Here is a 16,471-nt window from a genome sequence, read left to right as displayed (position 1 = left end):
CAGCCGCCCACAGAGTGAGCAGAGACGCGTGGGGGAGAGGTGCTCCGTCGGCTCGCTCGCCGGCGGTGGCTACGCGCTACGAACACCGTGCTACGCGCTACACACCTGCTGGTACACCTTGTCTACGGCAGCCGCCCACAGAGTGAGCAGAGACGCGTGGGGGAGAGGTGCTCCGTCGGCTCGCTCGCCGGCGGTGGCTACGCGCTACGAACACCGTGCTACGCGCTACACACCTGCTGGTACACCTTGTCTACGGCAGCCGCCCACAGAGTGAGCAGAGACGCGTGGGGGAGAGGTGCTCCGTCGGCTCGCTCGCCGGCGGTGGCTACGCGCTACGAACACCGTGCTACGCGCTACACACCTGCTGGTACACCTTGTCTACGGCAGCCGCCCACAGAGTGAGCAGAGACGCGTGGGGGAGAGGTGCTCCGTCGGCTCGCTCGCCGGCGGTGGCTACGCGCTACGAACACCGTGCTACGCGCTACACACCTGCTGGTACACCTTGTCTACGGCAGCCGCCCACAGAGTGAGCAGAGACGCGTGGGGGAGAGGTGCTCCGTCGGCTCGCTCGCCGGCGGTGGCGGCGCAGGCGCAGGCGGCGCGGGCGCACAGCCACGCGGCGCGGGCGCAGCGCCACAGGGATGATGCGCATTCGCCGCGAAGACGTTCTACCAGCTATAGGAAGATGAAAAATATTAATGGATAAATCATTGAATGAAAATTACTTCATGACTATGCAGATGGTTGCTGGAGTTTATTACTCAATTCTTGGGGGCAACCCTTTTCAAAATTTACTTTAAGAAAGTAGCGATTTTCTCTGAGATCTGAATAAATGATATTTTTTCTTTGTATCTTTACATCTCTATATCTTTCATTTAAGCCTTCACAAGCACTTATAAACATCAAAAATTAAAAATAGGTTTGATTCTAGTTGCCCATTCCAAAAGTAGCATTCTATGAAGAAGAACGGGCAAGAAACTCCGTCTTTCTCATCATCAAATGACCCCTCCCGCTGTGGGTTAGCAGCGGTGAGGGAGTGTCAGACTCTTATGGCCTTACTACAAAAACTTTAACCACTGTTTTACACTTGTCTAAAAAAAATGTGGCTCCAAAATGAACCGTATGTCAACGTCATAATTTGCCATTTTTTTAGACAAGCCTTAAACTGACGTTAAAAAGTTTTTGTGGTAAGACGGTTACTGACTAAAAGCCGTCGTGATCCGTCGTAGGCCGCGGTAAGCCTGCTTAACACTTGAGTGGCTCATCTTTTATCTTTACATCTTTCTTATATCTTTTATCTCTTACCTGAGGATCTAACGGCACAGCGTGGAGCCTGACCCCGGGCGGCAGACGCCTACGCACACACTTCAGTTGTTGTTGTAACTGAGCGCTGGTCGTGCAGACAGACTCGTGGAGCAAACCTAGCTCTTGTTGGCGGTCCGATTGCTGGAACGAAAGAAAATTGTTAGTAAAAATATACATATAGGTACAGCGTGACTACAAAAACTTAAACATCTGTTGAACACTTGACAAAAAAAAAGTGTGGCTGCAAAAAGAACTTTATTTTAACGTCGTAATCTGTCATTTTTTTCAAGTGTTCAACAGACGTTTAAGTTTTTGTAGAAAAGCTCATAAAGTTGAGAAAAAGGAAGTGAAAGAAATAAGATCAGCAAAAAACAATGGGATGCTTTTTTTTGTCAAAATATAATAGAATCCGATTAAGCATTATGTCAAAAATCGACAGTTAAAGCTTGTGCAGTCAGTCCGTTCATATTCAAAATAAAATGTCCCATATTTTTTACTAACGGTGTATCGGATTACTCGGGTAACTGGGTTGAGGAGGTCAGATAGGCAGTCGCTCCTTGTAAAGCACTGGTACTCAACTACATCCCGTTAGACTGGTAGCCGACCCCAACATAGTTGGGAAAAGGCTCGGGAGTTGAGATACGTCGACTAAAGATACATTGCTATAAAAACCTAGAAGGTGCATCTCCTAACTAGATCTGACCTGCAATATATGCGTGAGCGCGGACGCGTCAGCGTGCAGAGCGCGGGCGAGCGCGTCCAGCGCACTGCACACGTGAAGCAGTGGCTCCCGGGCCACGTCTGCACCTTCCAGCGAGGAGAGGTTCAGGGCTGACCACATCGCTGAGAGATAGGTCCAGCAGCGCTCGATACCTGAGGGAAAATAAAAGAATACACACACATTTTTAGGTCAGAAAGGAATAGTTATCGGCACGAATCTTGAGCTCTGACCTTCACCTGTGCAGAAGTAATTTATTGGGTCCCTTTAGTGGTATGAAGTGAGGCGCGGGGGCGGGCTAAAGCGGTGATTGGCCCGCAGCGCATCGCGTCATAGCCGTCACTCGGGATTGGTTCTTTGCTAATAAATCACTTCTGCGCAGATGTACGTCAGAGCTCAAGATTCGTGCCGATAACTATACTCTCTGTAAGAGGACTAGATTTGAGGGAAAAATACGTACTGGGCTTGCCCAAAAATACTGCTGAAGGATACCACGACGCATCTACGGCGAGGTGATTTAACCCGAGGGAATTCAGCACACCCCTCAGTATATCTCAAGCGGAGATCGCTCAATGACCCTCAAAAGCATGCCTGTTTAGTTACAAAGGGCGCTTGATATCGGTCCTGCGCCTGATCTCTCTCCGGTGGTGTCGGATTACCGTCCCATCCCGCTATGAGAGTGAAGGAATAGTGAGTGCACCTGTGTCCAAGCAAATGCTCGTGCACTATAATATGTCCTGCGCAGCTGGTTGGTCCTTACAAGAGGACAGCCGCCGTCCAGCAAACCAGCAGCACACTTGTCCAGTTATCACAGACATACGTACCGTCCAGCGAGCAGTTCTCATCGAGCTCGTTAGTCTTGAGGAGTTGCACCAGGCCGTCCAGAGCCCTCTCTTGCTGTAGAGCATCAGGTAGGGCGCTGGCTGCTCGGAGGAGCAGTTCAGGAGTGCAGCAGGATAGAGCGAGACTCCACATGGTAACTATGCACTGGGGAGTTAATAGAAATCCATTAGAATTATATTACAACTTCATAGAGAAAAGTCTATTTGTGTGTCTGGTCCAAGAATCAAGAATCAAGTCCAAAGTGGAAATGTTATTGGCAATAACACTGATGATTTCTCAAAAAAAATGCAGCCATTTTTTTAGAAATCTACATCATCAAAAGACGTTTAAATAACAAATGCTATCGAAAAGACAATCATTTATATCACAAAACAAAAAATAATTATTTAAATTAATTATAAGCAACCAACGCAGAAGTATTTTTCCATACGAAAGGATTTGAATCACGAAATAGTATAGACATAACCAATAGAATTCCTCAGTATTGATAAATCTATTCTAACGTTTATTTGTTTGTACCCTAAAAAGGCTCGAACAAAATCACTGATGGAAAGCTAAACTCTTCCCGAGTAACATAGGCTATATTTGATTAGGAATTTTGCATACTATTTATTACAAAAACTAACCTGTATCATATGCAGCTGATACTCCAACTGACATCGGAAGCTGTATTGTACGGCTGTGTGTGTGTTTGTCACCACCTCTCTGTCCCATACGTTCACTGGCGGGAACCTGGGGAAAGATAGATATAGTAGGGGATGTAGAATACATTAATATGTTTAATATGGTCAAAATAAACAAAGGTGTTTTAGGTTGACACAGAGAAAATAAACAAAGTATTTTTTAACCGACTTCCCAAAAAGGAGGAGGTTCTCAATTCGGCCGGTATGTTTTTTTTTTTTTCTATGTATGTACATCGATTACTCCGAGGTTTATAGACCGATTTACGTGATTCTTTTTTTGTTCGACTCGGAATAGCTGCCAGTTGGTCCCATAGTCATCAGGTCAGGATCTGATGATGGAAACCCTGAGAAATCGAGGGCAACCTTCGAAAGTTGTAGGCATACATAGGGTAAAAACTTGACTTGTGTTTACACCTAAAAGCACTATTCAACAGTGAAGATTTGGAGCTGACCTGATAATGGAGACCAGAGAAAGTCGAAGGAACTCGACAGCTGAATATGTAAAATGCCTCGTATTTGGGCTTATATTCTTTGTATTGATGAGAACTTTCCACTTATATGGATAGTGACAACTATTCGTATCACTGAAAAGCTGTAAATAAAAAACTTTTTTACAAAAAAATTTAACCGACTTCCCAAAACACTAAAAAGCAAAAAAAAACTAATTTTAGGTGCAAAATTAACTTAGTAACATCCATTAGACACCGACTTCTAGGCCGATGCACCTAAAATTAGTTTTTTTTTTTTGCTTTTTAGTGTTTTGGGAAGTCGGTTAATTTTTTTTGTAAAAAAGTTTTTGAAACGGTAGATAACATTACAAAAGATGACTAATTTTGGCCAATATTTAGAAAGTAATATACAAGTGACTTTTTTATTACAATTGACCTAAAAAAATCGTCTTACTGTCAATTTTAGAGAATTTAAAAATAATAAAAGATGTAAATAAAGAAATAGTTTTCGTATAACGGGCGTGTCGTTCACAATCACATTAAATTCTATCGCATATTCTTTATGATATTCTATCTATGGCGAATTGTATAAAAAAAAAACCTAATCCATTCAGTGGTTTAGCCACAGGACTCATTTTTCGTTTTCATAATTTACAACATCATGTGTAAAGCAGAGATAAAGTTAGGAGTATTGAATGTTTTGATCAGTTGACAGCTGTCAGTTTCAACAAGGGAGAATTTCAGTTGTTTGTAATGACTGACTTTTAAATGGTGTTCTAATTTTCGCACATTTTTATTCTATTTACATTGTTTGAAAAATTTATTTTTACGTATTTTTCTTTTTCCTTTGTGTTAATCGACATATATTAACCAGTATATTAACGCATTTCATTTAATGTGATTATGAAGGACACACCCGATATATACCGTGTAAACGTACACATATTATCCACTATTTCGCTATTAAAGACATTCCAATTTAATTATTTTTATGCATGTAAAGTCCATTTCACGAAAGAAGTCCCGCGGAAAATTGTGGCACTATATATTTTTGTACGTATTTACTGAGCTATCGCATAGACACTAGCGCTGCGTCTGCGGGACTTCTATAGTGAAATGGACTCTACATGTAAATTACCTACATTGTTTAGTAAATAAAAGACATACCTCTCTCTAATTTGCCCAAGTATAATCTCCGCTTTAGTATTGAGTCTCTGAAGCAACAATATTAGCAGGATCGCGTCGTGATCACCTGGTGGAAACAAAACAAAAGTCTTAATACAGGGCTGTTTAAACTAAGGGCACGAACAAAATACACGAAATAAGTTTGACGACAGGGTTAAAAAATAGTAATTCTCATTAGTCCGCATATTTAATTCTAACAAAACGTTAAATACGCAATAAAATTACGCAATTAATATAACGGAACAAACGGACGTAGTTATGCAGCAACGTTCCAACCCACTGTACGCGTAAATGCTTATATCTCAAATTAAACTTGAATTTGAGATATAAGCATTTACGCGTTTCAGTTGTATTCTTTTTTATTCTAACTAGTAAAGGTACTAGAAGTTTTATTGTTGAATTATATTGAGTTTAGATAACCATATGCTAAATTTTAGGCTGTTCAATCACAATAACTCGATTTCGGGTGACTTGTGGGTTGGAACGTTTCTGCATAACTACGTCCAAACATTCTGAGTGACGTCACGTCTATATAAAATTTAACTTTAAGTGACGTAATAAAATCTTGTTTTATCTTCTTAAATCTTGGTGTGATTTGTTTGTGAGGGAATGGAAAAAATACGAGTCCATTATTTTAGAGATAACTTATTACTTTTTTCCCTCGCCATGTTTATTTGTATGGCTCGCCAAACTGTTTAGCAGTTTATATTGGCCCGCGATTGTAGTTAGTCTAGATAGCACTGGTTTAGAACATTAAATCGGTATTTAAAAAGAAGCCCGTTGCTTAGTACCAGTCTCATGGGTTGATCGACCATAAGATTGAGGTGGGTTCCGGCTGTCATTTGAACACCTTTGGCAGTCAGATGCCAGAAATTCTGACAACCAGTATTACTTTGGAGTATTGGGTTGCCCGGGTAACTATGTTCATGAGGTCAGACAGGCAGTCGCTCTGTGTGGCACTCATTTGCATCCAGTTGGAAGCCTACCCCAACATAATTGAGAAAAAGGCTGGGCTGATCCCTGTATATCTCACCAGCAGTCTGCATGAAGTGGTCCGGCAGGCAGGCACACAGCATGTCAGCCCTGGCCCGAGCCTGCGTCAGCTCTAGAGCCCTCAGCTGAAGGTCGATGGACCTGGTGGAAGCTCGGGACAGGTGGACCAAGGAGCCAAGGTCCACAGGTGGGGAGGTTCGGGCCACTGGCTCTGGAGTCGATTCTTGTTCGGATGGTGCTGGTGATCCTGGGAAGAAAGAAAAGAATGATTAAATAACTAGTACATTTTTTTGTGGCAAATGCAAAAGCTCAAATGATTTATAAATGTGTTTTTATAACTAAAGGCGGATTTATATTTGTCTGACGTGTTGTGACGTGACGCGTCAGAACGGCATCGGTTTCATGCATTATAACTAAAAAAGGCGGATTTATATTTGTCTGATATGTTCTGAAGTGACGCGTCAGAATGCATTTAGTAATGTTCATATACTAGTAATGCGTATTGTGTTGTGATAGCTTGTGTTGTGTCTATGCGTGTGTTTATTTACCATTATTTAGAAGTTTTTTTTTATAAATACAGTGTGTTGCAATGCATTTTTTATTTGGGGACCACTAGCATCGATTCTTGACGTCACTAGCCAGTATACTGAGGCATTTTTTGTTATACACACAATTTTTTTTGACGTTTTGATAAGTTTTAGATGGGTGTGTGTGTTCATTATTATTCAACATTTGAAATTACAAATTTGAAAAACACCTTTTTTTTTGTAATCTTCCCTTTCAAGTAACCTATAGTTATCGGCACCAATCATGAGCTCTGACCTTCACCTGCGCAGAAGTAATTTATTGGGTCCCTTTAGTGGTATGAAGTGAGGCGCGGGGGCGGGGTAAAGCAGTGATTGGAAATCAGAAATCAGAAATCAGAAATGTTTTATTTGTCAAACATAGGTGTAACATTATATAGGTCTTACAAATAATAAAGTGTGCTATGTTTTGTCAACAATGACATACAAATTAATATACAATTATAATACATGTAAAAAAAGAAAACATGAATTTAGCATTACAAAAAATACAATACTTAATGTTAGATAAAATTATCATTTAAAAACTCATCTAGCCTATAATAACATTTTTTAAGCAGTAGCTGGTGTAGGGTACATTTAAACTTTAATACTGGCATACGCTTAATCGCGTCAGGTATTTTATTATAGACTTCGGGAGCAATGCCAAAAAAACTTTTCTTCATTAGTGCTGTTTTACATTTGACATGGCATAATGTGTTGAGGTATTGAGCACGTAGCGGCATTTTCTTTACTGTAGCCAGTTTTTGAAATAAATGTGGGTTTTTTTTTACAAATAATGCTGTTTCGAATATGTATAAAGCTGGGAAAGGTAAAATATTATATTTTTTAAAATATGGAATGCAACTGTCTGTCTTTTTTAGGCCAAACATTGACCTTACACACCTCTTTTGTATCCTAAACACGACTTCCCGGTTTGTTGACTGTCCCCAGAAAATTACACCATATCGCAAAACCGAGGATACCAATCCATGATACGCCATTAGTAGTGTTTCAGTGTTCACTTTTTTTGACAGTTGAAATAAAAGGTATGCTGATTTACTCAATCGCTTGCAAATTTCTTCCAGATGCGGTTTCCAAGTTAACTTATCATCAATAGTAACACCCAAAAATTTTGTATTGCTGACTTCTTCTATTTTAATATTATTATAGGTGACATCAACTGGAGTGTTAACTAGCCGTTGGTGGAAGTGCATAATTTTGGTTTTATTTAGATTAATTACTAGATTATTGTCAATAAGCCATTTAATTATTTTAGAAAGAGTATTATTTATGTCAATTTGGTAATTATTTGGATTGTCGCATTTTATAATAGCCGTGCTGTCATCAGCAAAAAGCACCATTTCTTGACTTATCATTTTAGGTAGGTCGTTTATGTATATTAAGAATAGCAGGGGTCCCAAGATGCTACCCTGAGGTACGCCATATTTTATTTGTCTTGCTATAGAGGTATATATTGTTTCTAATTTGGTAACAGGGCAAATTCTAGAAATTTCTGTGCATTGCAATCTGTTACTTAGGTAAGATTCTATAAGTTTAAGGATATTTCCTCTGATGCCATAACAGTATAACTTTTCTAGTAAAATTTTATGATCTACAAAATCAAACGCTTTCGTCATATCAGTATATATAGCACATACTCGATTTCTTTTATCAACAGATGATAGGACACTTGATAGTAGATCGAATAGCGCCATATTGGTATTGATATTCTTTCTAAATCCTTTTTGCTCATTGCAAAATAGTTTGAATTTTTCAAAATAGGCATATATGCAGTTATATATTACTTTCTCAATTATTTTTGAAAAAATGGGAATTTTTGCAATTGGCCTATAATTTTTTAAATCGGACCTGTCATCTTTTTTGTAAAGAGGCTTAATTATTACTTTTTTTAGACTAGTTGGAAATATGCCTTCAGAGATACACAGATTTATTATATGTGTAAGTAGTGGCGCTATTATATATTTAACCTCTTTAATTACCTTGGTTGATATATTATCATAACCAACGGTACTTGTATTTTTAAGACTGCTAATGATTTTGATTATATCATCACATGTGACTGGTAACATAAATAAGGATTGTGATGAAGGATTATCTTTAAGATGAAATGTATTATTTGGTTTATTATTTTTTGTTTTAATATTGTTTTCGATTACTTCAATATAGTATTGGTTAAATTCATTAGCAATGTCGAGGGGGTCTGAGAAAGTCCTATTATTATTTTTAATACTTAGAATTGGTTCTTGTGGTAAACTGTGTTTTGATTTATTGATCACTTGCCAGGCTGCTTTAGATTTATTTTGTGAAGTACTTATGTGGTGATTATTTTGGGCTTTTTGAGTAAGTTTTATGATACGCCTGTAAAGTTGGGAATATTTTTTAAAAATTACTTTATTTTTCATATCGGGGTTAAGCCTATATGCCCAAAGTAGTTGTCTCTGTTTTTTACTACATAGTTTTATTCCACGAGACAACCATTTAGTTTTCTTATTAGTATGTATTGTGACAGTTTTTACTGGAAAGCATAAGTTGTATAGAAGTAAAAAATCATCTTTAAAACATTCATACGATTCATTCGCGTTTTTTGCTTCATAAACTTGCGAAAAAGATAGACATTTCAAGTAATTTTTGAACTTAGACAAGTTATTAGGTGATAAGTCTTGTTTCCTGGTTTTCCAAAATTTTAAAGTACATATTTTATTGACAGGTATTTTTAATAGTTGTGCTGTATGATCTGATAGGACTAAATCCGTTACATCTGCTTTCCATCCATGTCTGTATGAATGTGCAAAATTATCTATACAAGAGTGACTACTTAATCTAGTTGGTTTTCTGAGTGAAAGTTTGAGATTGTATTGTCCGAGAAAATATTCAAACTCTAACGTAGTATTATTTTTTTTGAGTATATCGATGTTGAAATCTCCGGTCAAAATGATATTTTTGTTTGTAGAAGAACAGACTTTGCGTAATATTTTATCTAGTCTTTCATAGAATATATCGTAGTTATATTTAGGTATTCTATACACACATATAAGTATAATATTATGAGATACTAGTTCTATGCCACAACATTCGATAACACCTGATACGGACTGTTTCGCTATATCTGTCATTTCTCTATAATTTAATCCAGCACGAACAAGGATACAGACTCCTCCTCGTTTAGCTTCTCTTGAGAAGAATGCAGCGAGTGAGTAATTAGGGATATACAATAAATTTTCATAACCCGTCGCGACAAAATGTTCAGTTATGCAGATAACATCTATATTAATTCCATTATTAAAGAGCTCTTCCAGTTTAACTGTCAATAAATCTGATTTATTCATAAGTCCCGCTATATTTTGGTGAAGAATATATATGTAGTGACTACAGAAAAAACTGAGATTTTTGCTGAAATTGATCATGAGTTAATGCATTACTTTTCTGGGAACAGTCGGCGTTTGACGATATATTTATTGAATTTAAACTTAAGACAAAATCCTGCAAATCTCTAAAAATAATATTCAACCCTTTATTATTCAATCTCCCATACCGCTGATTATAAGTTTCATACGTGTATGGAAGGTTTAAATTGGAATCCAGAATAAACGCATATTCATGTGTTTCTACGTCCATGTAAATTAAATTATTAAAAGTATCTATTCTGCTATTGAACATAATGTTTTTGTTTTCCATATATTTAAAAGTTGGCAAACATATTATGAAGTTCGTGTGTGTTAATGTACGTAGTTTTTCACGGATGAAAGTAACTAATTCTATATAATTATGCGTTCTTCTGAAGTCCTCTTCTCCAATATAAATAACACAATAATCGGAGAGGGTGAAGTTTTGTACTTTTTTGTCAATGTTTTCTAAAAGTTGCCTTAATCCACACTTCGGCATACGATAATGACACATATTAAAATTACATAAATCAGTTCGTTGACTTATGGTGTACAGTCTATTAGAAGTTTCGCTACTAATTAGGCATATATTCTGTTTTAAAATAGGCGGTGGTGGAGAAGTTTGAGTATTACTATTATTTGGTAATGTTATGTTTCGAGAATTTTCAGTCTGACTTTCTGTAATGGGTGTGCAGGAATTTAATATTTCAGTAGGCTGAGTTTCGTTGGACAGCTTGTTCGTGCTGGGGATTTTGTTCCGCTTTGGAGTTTGAATCTTCTTCTTAAGAGGACTGATTGTGACTTTTTTGAGCGCTTCATTTTTCTTGAGTAACTCTGTGTTAGTTTGTTGTAATGTTATAATTTCAGAGGATAATAGGTCTATTTCCTTGTGTGCACTTTCTAATTGTGATTTAAGATTCTTGACCTCATTCTTAAGAATATTTATTTCCTTTTCATCTTCGTCTTCTGACATTTCTGGTAAGCTGTTGGTGGTACAGTCTAGCGTCTGTGAAATAAATTCACTGCTGTCGTTTGGTTCTGAGATTGTTCTAGCGCGTCGGAACGTTATGTTCTCTAGGAAGTTCATAATGCCTCCAGGTATTTAAATTGCCACAAAAAGTTTCGCTGTTTCTCGGGTTTGAACGCGCGACCACTGGATACGTTTGTGTACGATGGCGGCCTATAGACCGCTAGGCTATTTGCACACTGTAGTGAAGAGTTGAATTGTGTGGTCTATTGGGTTTTAATGATCTAATTGTTTGGTGTATTAATAGATGTCGCTGTTTTTAAGTTATTATTGTAGATAAGTTATTTATTCATATGTCAACCCTGTTTATGGTGTGGCAACTTCACTTAACAGTTAGTTTATGACATTTTTACTAGATGGTGCTTTATAGTAGTTTTTTGTCAAGATTATTATTTGAATAAAAAACGGATTTTTAACACTATTAGTTCGTAGAAGATAAGTATTATTTCACTGTTTTTTCATATTCATTAACAAAAGTTAGTTCACTGCACTGAATGTATCAATTTTAAAACCAGTGTTTATGTATTTACTCCTCATACACACACTATTTTTCCTTATTCTCGTTGCACAAGGAACTTGTTTACAAAAAAAGTTTTTGGTTGATAAAATGTACACTTCTTTACACAAACACTTGCTAACGTTATATGGTCACTATTGTCCGTTTATAAAGATGTTAATCGGAATTTTCACTACTTAGCACTCAAATAACTATTTTTTAGATTTATTTTTATACGGAGCTGATGTTGACTATGGCAGCAGCGCCATCTGTCCTGAGCGCATTTGGCCCGCAGCGCATCGCGTCATAGCCGTCACTCGGGATTGGTTCTTTGCTAATAAATCACTTCTGCGCAGATGTAGGTCAGAGCTCAAGATTCGTGCCGATAACTATACTTAAATTCACACTAACCTTGCTTAGACTCGAGCTGCGCCCGCGTCTCGTTGTACTGCTCCGTCATCTTCTGCACGAGCTCTCTGAACTTCAGTATCGTGGAGTCGCGGTCCATGATCGTCTCTAGCGCAGCTTCCCGCTCTCTTATAGCCTGGAATTGATATAACAACAATTATAACTATGAACTGTAACTATGTACCCGTTATTTATCGACAAACAAATATAAAAAGCTAATTTGAAAATTCAATCTAGAATCGCAAATTCAAGTATAGTTTATGTAAAAATGAATGCACCGACAGTATTACAGTATACAGTTAGTAACAGCCACAGGAATTAATCGATCATAGGGCAAAGCTTGGCCCGGTCGATCTGTGAAAGGATAATCTTGTCATGATGACTTCCTCCGTGTTTTGGAAGGCAAGTTAAGTTAGTGGGTCCCGGCTGTCATTTGAACATCTTTGGCAGCCGTTACAGGTAGTCAGCAGCCAGAAAGTCTTGCAGCCAGAAAGTCTGACAACCAATACTGTGTTGCCCGGGTAACAGGGTTGGGGAAATCAGATAGACAGTCGCTCCACGTGGCACACTGGTACTCAGCTGCATCCTGATAGACTGAAGCCTACCTCAACATAATTGGGAAAAGGCTCGAGAGATGATGAGTTCAAGAATTAAAAGGCTGTTTGTCTTCACAATAAATATCCCATTTCTTTCTTCTTCTTCAATAAGATGATATCTCTGCCTGGTGGTTCTTTTTTCCCCTGCTTTAAGGATACCTATGGAAAATAAACTGGCGATAAACGCACCTCTCTAGTGTTAGCGTGGGCCATCTCCAACTCCTCGCGCAGATCCATCTCCAGCTCCCGGTTGGACTCCACCAGCTGTTCGTGCACTTCTTGTAACGCTTCTAGTTCGGATACGTCCTGTTTTAGCTGTTCCACCTGGAAATACAAATATATTTTTAAAAGAGTCCATGATGATCTCATAATTTATAATTTACCACCTAGGAAACACATTGTGGAATGCATTGAGTACTGAGTATCGTTTATAATAAGAATTGGTGTTTTTACATTTGGGGAAATTCAACCTCGGTTTGCTATATTAAAAAAAAAACTATAGTCCTTGCAAAACTTGATAGCCGTCCGTTCTTAAATTTCTAGCAAAAAAAAACAAAAATACAAGGTTGTGGCTAACGACTCTTCCATAATAGGTCACCCCCTAACATCTAAAATCTTTCATCAAGGAAACAGCGCATTTGATATGCATACTATGTATTACATACTTCTTATATATCATATAAGGTACAACTAAAGAGGTAGTTAATGGATTGTGTAAAAAAATTATAACCTATCTGTTGTTTTGCAATATGAAAGAAATACGAAAAGTATGAAAGAAGAACACACGCTTGAACAACGGACAGACAATTAGATAGATAGATATATACTTTATTATGCACACCAATCAAAAATCAACAAGAACAAAACAAAAAAAATTGAAATTGGAAAAAATCGTCGGTCGGCGTGAAAAATTACATCAAGGAATCTATCGTTACCTGGTCTTCCAAAGCCATTTTCTTCTCGGCGAGCTGTTCGACCATCTCTTCAGCCCCTAATGCTGCGTCCACCTGCTCCCGAAGGTCAGCCACTTGAGCTTCCAACTCATCAACTCGAAGAGACAGCTTCTCTTTAGTACGGCTTAGTTCCGCTATCTCTGACTTGTATTGTTCTAGATCCTGTTGGAAAAAGTATAATTTTCGAAGGTGTTTTTTTCTGGGAAAATATATATGTAGCTGAGAGAAGATTTTGATGCCTTATTTGTTTGGTTTAAATCTAAGTAATTAACAAGCTATTATTTAAACATAAATATATCATCTGCAGGAATACAATATGGCAGATATTTTTGAAGTGGTAAGGTAGATCATTAATGTACACTAAGAATGAGAATGGACTTAGTATAGAGCCCTGTGGCACGCCTAGCTGAACTGGCAGGCCTGATGATTTAGAACTATTTATCAATCTATGTTGCAAATATGACTCTGTTACGTTTAGAGCTCCGTTTTCGACTCCCGTTTAAACTACGTATCTTAACACCCGCGAAACTATGGGAGTGTCATCAACGAAAAATAATGGAGTCAGACAATGCTTTGCGGAAATCCATTACATTAAATGTTAGAAAAAATATTTTGTGTCAATTCTGCGAGACAATAAAACGGGGCTTGGATGGATATAGTAATTGTTTTACTTTTTACATGTGTTGCTGGGGAGTTCGTTGCGCCAATTTTGTCTTCCCAGCAAAATAACATAGGAAGTGGTAAAGGGTGGGCGTTTTGAGGACTGTCTTTTGTCTGAGGTTCAAAAAGCACCGTTTTACAGCCCAGTTTGAATTAACGATTTTAGATTTGATTACTTTTCTAGACGAATTTGCCAAGAGACAAAATTCTTCCTACATACAAAGTATTACGACGCCAAAATAGGGAGGCACATGCTATCTTCGTACAACGTACATACCTTATGCATCTTCTGCATCTCATGTTTATCATGTGCCGACAGGTCTCGGAGACGGACGAGAGTGTCTCGGAGCCGCACGTTCTGCTGCTGCAGCTGACGCATCTCGTAGCCGGTGGCGCCGCTCTCCGCGTACGGGTGCTCTGAGAGAGCGCCCATATTGTACCACGAGTGTGTCTGTCTGTCAGTCTATAGGTCTGTAGGTCTGTCTATAGGTCCGTCTGTTTCTCTGTCGCGGAAGTGGGTCAACTCGTAAGGGAAGTTATCTTGAGTTACTCCGCGTACATGTGCTCTGTTAGAGCGCCGCGGTACGAGCGTTATACTGCTAGAGACTTGTCTGTGTGTCTGCCTTTTGGGGATGGCGGATTATAGCAATGGCTATCTGCAAGGGTGCTTTGTCAGAGCGCTCATATTGTACACAACTGTGTCCGTCTGTCTGTATGTAAACCTGTTCATCTGTCTGTCTGTCTATATATGTATGTCTGTTTGTTGTTTGTCTGTCCTTCTATCTGATATCAAGTCAAGAGGGTTCTAGTTGTAAGCACATACCCTATGTATACGGGTGCTTTGACAGAGCACCACGCTTTCTATGTATATATGTAGTTCTTAATGCTGTCTGAATGCTCGTCGCTCTGTAGGTCTATCAGTCTGTCTGCAGATCTGTCTTTGGTGGATTATAGAAAAGTCTCTCTGTATGGGTGCTCTGTCAGAGCGCTCATATTGTACATACGTGTGTCTGACTGTATGTAGAGGGGACACTAGTAAGGGGAGAATTGAGAGTATGTCTGTCTTTAGGTGTTGAAATACTAGGATGCTCTTTGAATACATGTAAACTGTCAGAGTGCCGCACCATATAATCCCAGAGGTTTGTAAATATGTCTTTATGTCTGTCGAGATGTCATGTCTGTATGTCTTTATCATGTTTGTGTTTCTTACATTATAATACTAGGGTGATCTTACATCTGCCTTTTTTTTCAAACATTTTCAGTCTGTCCATATGTCAGGGGGAAGTTAGAATGTCCGTGTATTTTTGAGGGACTCTGTCTTTGAGTACTAGGGTGGTCTTAAGGGCTTCGGCTCGGGGTCAATCCATCCATATCTTTGTTCATACTACCATTATTGTGTATGTGGAAATATTGAAATTTCTGCAGGGAATAAGTCTTATAAGGGACTGCATAATTTGGCCATGTCCAACAATTACCATAAGTAGGGGGACATCATATGTCATATCATCGTAGTGTCGTAAAAGGGGCTGTCAAAAATGTCATAATGCCATGTCATTGTAAACATATAAGTACACAAAAAACGAAAAAAAAAACACAAATCATGCAACACTTAAAAATACAAAGACTTAACACATTCACAAATACATTTGTAGTGTACCTATTTTTGGTTTTTAGAAAAAAACTTTTGTAAATTGTAATTTTGTAAGGTTTTGTGGTAGGTAAGCAATAAATATAAATTATGTAGCTGTGAGTATAAATTAAAGAAATAATACTGATTTTAGGAATAGGATTTTTAATGTTCCCTTCAGAAATTCAATGTATACTTAAAGGAATAATTTTTTGTTAGTTCGTACCCTAAAAACTGCGAAACTGAACCAATCAGAAAATATATTTCTCTGTTACGAAACAACACTATCCCGGGATAGTTTTCAAGGGACGCTAGTTCACAATAATTTTACCACATTACCCAGTTATTATCCACAATAATCAAAGGTAATCCCAATAAATAATTTGTAGAAAGCAGTGAATGTGCCAAGTACATGCTTTTAAACGAACAAAAATCATCATGAAACTAAATGTGTGAAATTAAAATTTGATTTAAAAAAAAAAAATATATACAGCAAATGTTTTGCTAAAAATGTGGAAAAAAAACTAAAAATATAAATAAAAAAATACGTACACGCAT

General features: G+C 38.0%; 1 protein-coding gene across 11 annotated transcripts in view; it reads right to left on the bottom strand.

Annotated features, from left to right (window-relative positions):
- LOC124643971 (dynactin subunit 1) overlaps positions 1–16,471 on the bottom strand; it is a 56,531-nt gene that overhangs the window by 17,106 nt on the left and 22,954 nt on the right. For all 11 annotated transcript variants that reach the window (XM_047183104.1, XM_047183107.1, XM_047183105.1 and 8 more), the window contains 11 exons: positions 14,564–14,703; positions 13,609–13,788; positions 12,863–12,997; positions 12,081–12,213; positions 6,217–6,423; positions 5,166–5,250; positions 3,493–3,598; positions 2,848–3,010; positions 2,009–2,178; positions 1,306–1,446; positions 490–675 (listed from right to left, as the gene is read on the bottom strand). In XM_047183104.1, the coding sequence (XP_047039060.1) occupies positions 490–675; positions 1,306–1,446; positions 2,009–2,178; positions 2,848–3,010; positions 3,493–3,598; positions 5,166–5,250; positions 6,217–6,423; positions 12,081–12,213; positions 12,863–12,997; positions 13,609–13,788; positions 14,564–14,703 (1,646 nt within the window). The remainder of the gene's footprint in view (positions 1–489; positions 676–1,305; positions 1,447–2,008; positions 2,179–2,847; positions 3,011–3,492; positions 3,599–5,165; positions 5,251–6,216; positions 6,424–12,080; positions 12,214–12,862; positions 12,998–13,608; positions 13,789–14,563; positions 14,704–16,471) is intronic.

The sequence above is a fragment of the Helicoverpa zea genome, chromosome 29 (assembly GCF_022581195.2).
Source record: "Helicoverpa zea isolate HzStark_Cry1AcR chromosome 29, ilHelZeax1.1, whole genome shotgun sequence".
In the NCBI taxonomy this organism is placed as follows: domain Eukaryota; kingdom Metazoa; phylum Arthropoda; class Insecta; order Lepidoptera; family Noctuidae; genus Helicoverpa; species Helicoverpa zea.
The sequence above is the reverse complement of the archived record's forward strand: the minus strand, read 5'-3'. Positions and strand labels throughout refer to the sequence as shown.